Source organism: Liolophura sinensis, chromosome 2 (assembly GCF_032854445.1).
Source record: "Liolophura sinensis isolate JHLJ2023 chromosome 2, CUHK_Ljap_v2, whole genome shotgun sequence".
Taxonomy (NCBI): domain Eukaryota; kingdom Metazoa; phylum Mollusca; class Polyplacophora; order Chitonida; family Chitonidae; genus Liolophura; species Liolophura sinensis.
This window is the reverse complement of record NC_088296.1, coordinates 2,915,242-2,918,135: the sequence shown is the minus strand read 5'-3', so window position 1 is coordinate 2,918,135 and position 2,894 is coordinate 2,915,242. Positions and strand designations below refer to the sequence as shown.

General features: G+C 41.2%; 1 protein-coding gene across 1 annotated transcript; it reads left to right on the top strand.

Annotated features, from left to right (window-relative positions):
* Positions 1–1,148: 1,148 nt before the first annotated feature.
* Positions 1,149–2,069, top strand: LOC135462438 (uncharacterized). The gene is made up of 2 exons (XM_064739661.1): positions 1,149–1,171; positions 1,484–2,069. Exon 2 carries the CDS (start codon positions 1,744–1,746, stop codon positions 2,065–2,067), a length of 324 nt encoding a protein of 107 aa, XP_064595731.1. The 5' UTR covers positions 1,149–1,171; positions 1,484–1,743; the 3' UTR covers positions 2,068–2,069.
* The last annotated feature ends 825 nt before the right edge of the window (positions 2,070–2,894 follow it).

Below are 2,894 nucleotides of genomic sequence, written 5' to 3'. Positions count from 1 at the left end.
CGATCAAGATCTAAAAATGTGAGTTATACAGTAGGATGTGCACAGGAGACACAGACTAAGGTGAGGTATACAGTAGGGTGTGCACAGAAGACACAGGCTAATGTGAGGTAGGCTATACAGTAGGGTGGGCACAGACGACACAGACTAATGTGAGGTAGGCCTACACAGTCGGATGTGCACACGAGATTCAGATTAATGTACAGTTGGCCCAGAAGTCACAAAAAGAGGAAGGTACATAGCAGAATTATATATCAGCAGCTTCAAAATTAGATCAGAACAGATGGTAGTGAAGCCATCGGTGTCTGCCTTGTATTTCCAAATCAGCGCGTGTAATGTTAGATCAGGAGTGGTGTTTGTGTATTCTGTGGTGTCTGGGTGATGTTTACTCCATGTGTACAAGAGCAGGTGTACACTCTTAGAGCAGGACAGATAACATGTTGCACCCAATTTTTTGTGCTTTACGCCGTACTCAAGAATATTTCACTTAGACGACGGCGGCAAGCATTATGGTGGGAGGAAACTGGGCATAGCCCGGTGGAAACCCACGACCATCTGCAGGTTGCTGGAAGACCTTTATACGAACGGCGGAAGAGGAGGCCAGCATGAGCTGGACTTGAACTCACAGCGACCGCATTGCATGGTAAGAGCCTTCTGTTTCATTACGCTGCGCTAGCGCGCTAACCAACTGAACCACGGAGGTCCCCTAATTATTACTAACAAGTAATCAAGTAAAAATTCGCCATTATTTCCTAGATTCAAATGTAGTCAAACACTTATTTCAAAGGTGGGAAAAAAGAGAAAAAATGCCCTCATATCTGTTTCATTATTAATGTTAAAGGGTATAGATTCCATGTATAAGAGTATGAGGTTTACATGTCCTTCCTCCCTCAATATAAGTTTGTTGTTAATATTTAAATATTTAGGTATCTTTAAAAAAATGGCAAATTGAAGAAAATTTAGCTGACTTCTTCTGGTGGATTAAATAGTCTTTGGGGTTATTGTGACAATGAAACTCACTTGGTAAGTTATGTGTGGCGAGTTACCTCCCTTATTACACAGACGGCTTCGGTACTCCACGAATGACAACAGGCCTAACAGGCAGCTTGATAGTGAATTGAGTGTTCAAATGTGCCATAACTTACAACTAAAACCAATGGCTGGATAGAGGAAGGTATTATTCTTGTTGTAAGTGATAAGTTTTAAACAAATTAGACCGCTAAAAGCCTGTATTTTAACCCAGTACTTAGTCTATGTCTATGTGATGGATACAGTTCTTGTCGAAGCTCAACTCTTTTAAACTGGCTGAAAATGACAGAGATCTGTATATAAATTACATTAATGTCAAAAATACATGTCATTTTATTTCAAGAGATTGTGTTGAGCAAGTAAAACCACCGTATGTGTACAGGTATTTACACCTCACTCTAACAGCGTGTGTTTATGGTTTTCTGTTGTTTATGCTGCTTTTGTTGTGTTTTTGCAGAGCCGACGCTGAGATTCACAGAGACAGACGACAGGAAGCTGAGAATCACTGACAGCGGCTGTGTGGTAGAGGCTGAGGACTTGTCCTGGGTGTTGTGGTGGAGGAGAGCTGTGACAGACGGGCGTTACCAGACGGGCAGGTACTACTGGGAGATACACATCACCTGTTCACATGACTGTTACTGTGATGTAGGAGTGACACAGGAGAGCTGTGATGTGAGTGAGGAGACAGACCGTGGCCGTAACTCCTGGTACATTGAGATGGAGTACCGTGGTGATGAGGTCAGGTGTGATAGTCACAGTGGTCGTGGTGAGATCAAACCTGGCTATCTACAGTGGAGACGTTACACACGACCTCATCACCTGGGTGTGTACCTGGACTGTGATGACCACACACTGACAGTCCTGGACTGTGACAACAACCAGGTAATGTACACTGTCAGTGATGTTATCGTCACAGAGCCTCTCGTGCCATCGGTTGAGTTTGGTATCTGGTCTGAATCTGTGTCTGTGTCTGCTCGTCTGATAACGGGTGACTCTGCAACTCTGCCTCAAGTTCTCTGTGATATGATAAGCACTTCCTGACCATCGGGTAATTTTTTATTATATCTTTTCCATCATATTATCATGTGTTGAAGGAGACTGTTTTGTTAGTTTTTTAAAAAAAACAACAACAGAATCATTGCTGTTTTAGTTAATGTGAGCAGTGTGGCTAATTCAGTATGTATAGCTTGTTCTGCAAAGTGGTCAGTGATCTGTGACAAGCTTACAGCTTGGTGTAGTTATACACAGTCTGTTTCACTTGTCCTGAACATCAATGTCAATTTTCTTCCAGACAAAATACATGTAGATAATGACTGGGTTGTTTTATTTTTAGTAATGGTGACTTGTAAATCAGCATTATCAGGAATGTCACTGAGCAAAACGGGTCACAGTTTATACATGACAATACATATTGTCAACATGGTACATGTAGTAATTCTTGTTGTGTTATGTAACTTTAGGTCCTAAGGAAAAAACTCAGTGAGAGAAATATCCCTTACCCATTTAGGTTAGACAAAAATTATGTAGTAAATCTTCAAGGTGAATAATATATATACCCTAACTTTCGCATGGTACCTTGTCATACCTCCACATGCAGCTTGCACTTTTGTCTACAATATTCTCAGCTACCATTTTTTTTAGCTGTAGTGGCTGAAAGTGAGGTCATAACATTAGTTTACCTCTAGAGAGGTGGGTAATACCAGTGGGGGAAAAGTTTTGTGTTCTGTTTGAAACAAAATCCGATGTATTTTATTTAGACATGTTAAATGCAAAGTAGTACAGCAGAAATGTACGGTGTATGAACAGCTTAAATGTCTCTGTGTCAGTTTTATAGAGTTAGTCCTCTAACTTCAGTTCGGAGGCGAATC

Coding starts and splice junctions, on each gene's coding strand:
- LOC135462438 (XM_064739661.1), top strand. CDS start 1,744: ATGGAGTACCGTGGTGATGAGGTCAGGTGTGATAGTCACAGTGGTCGT.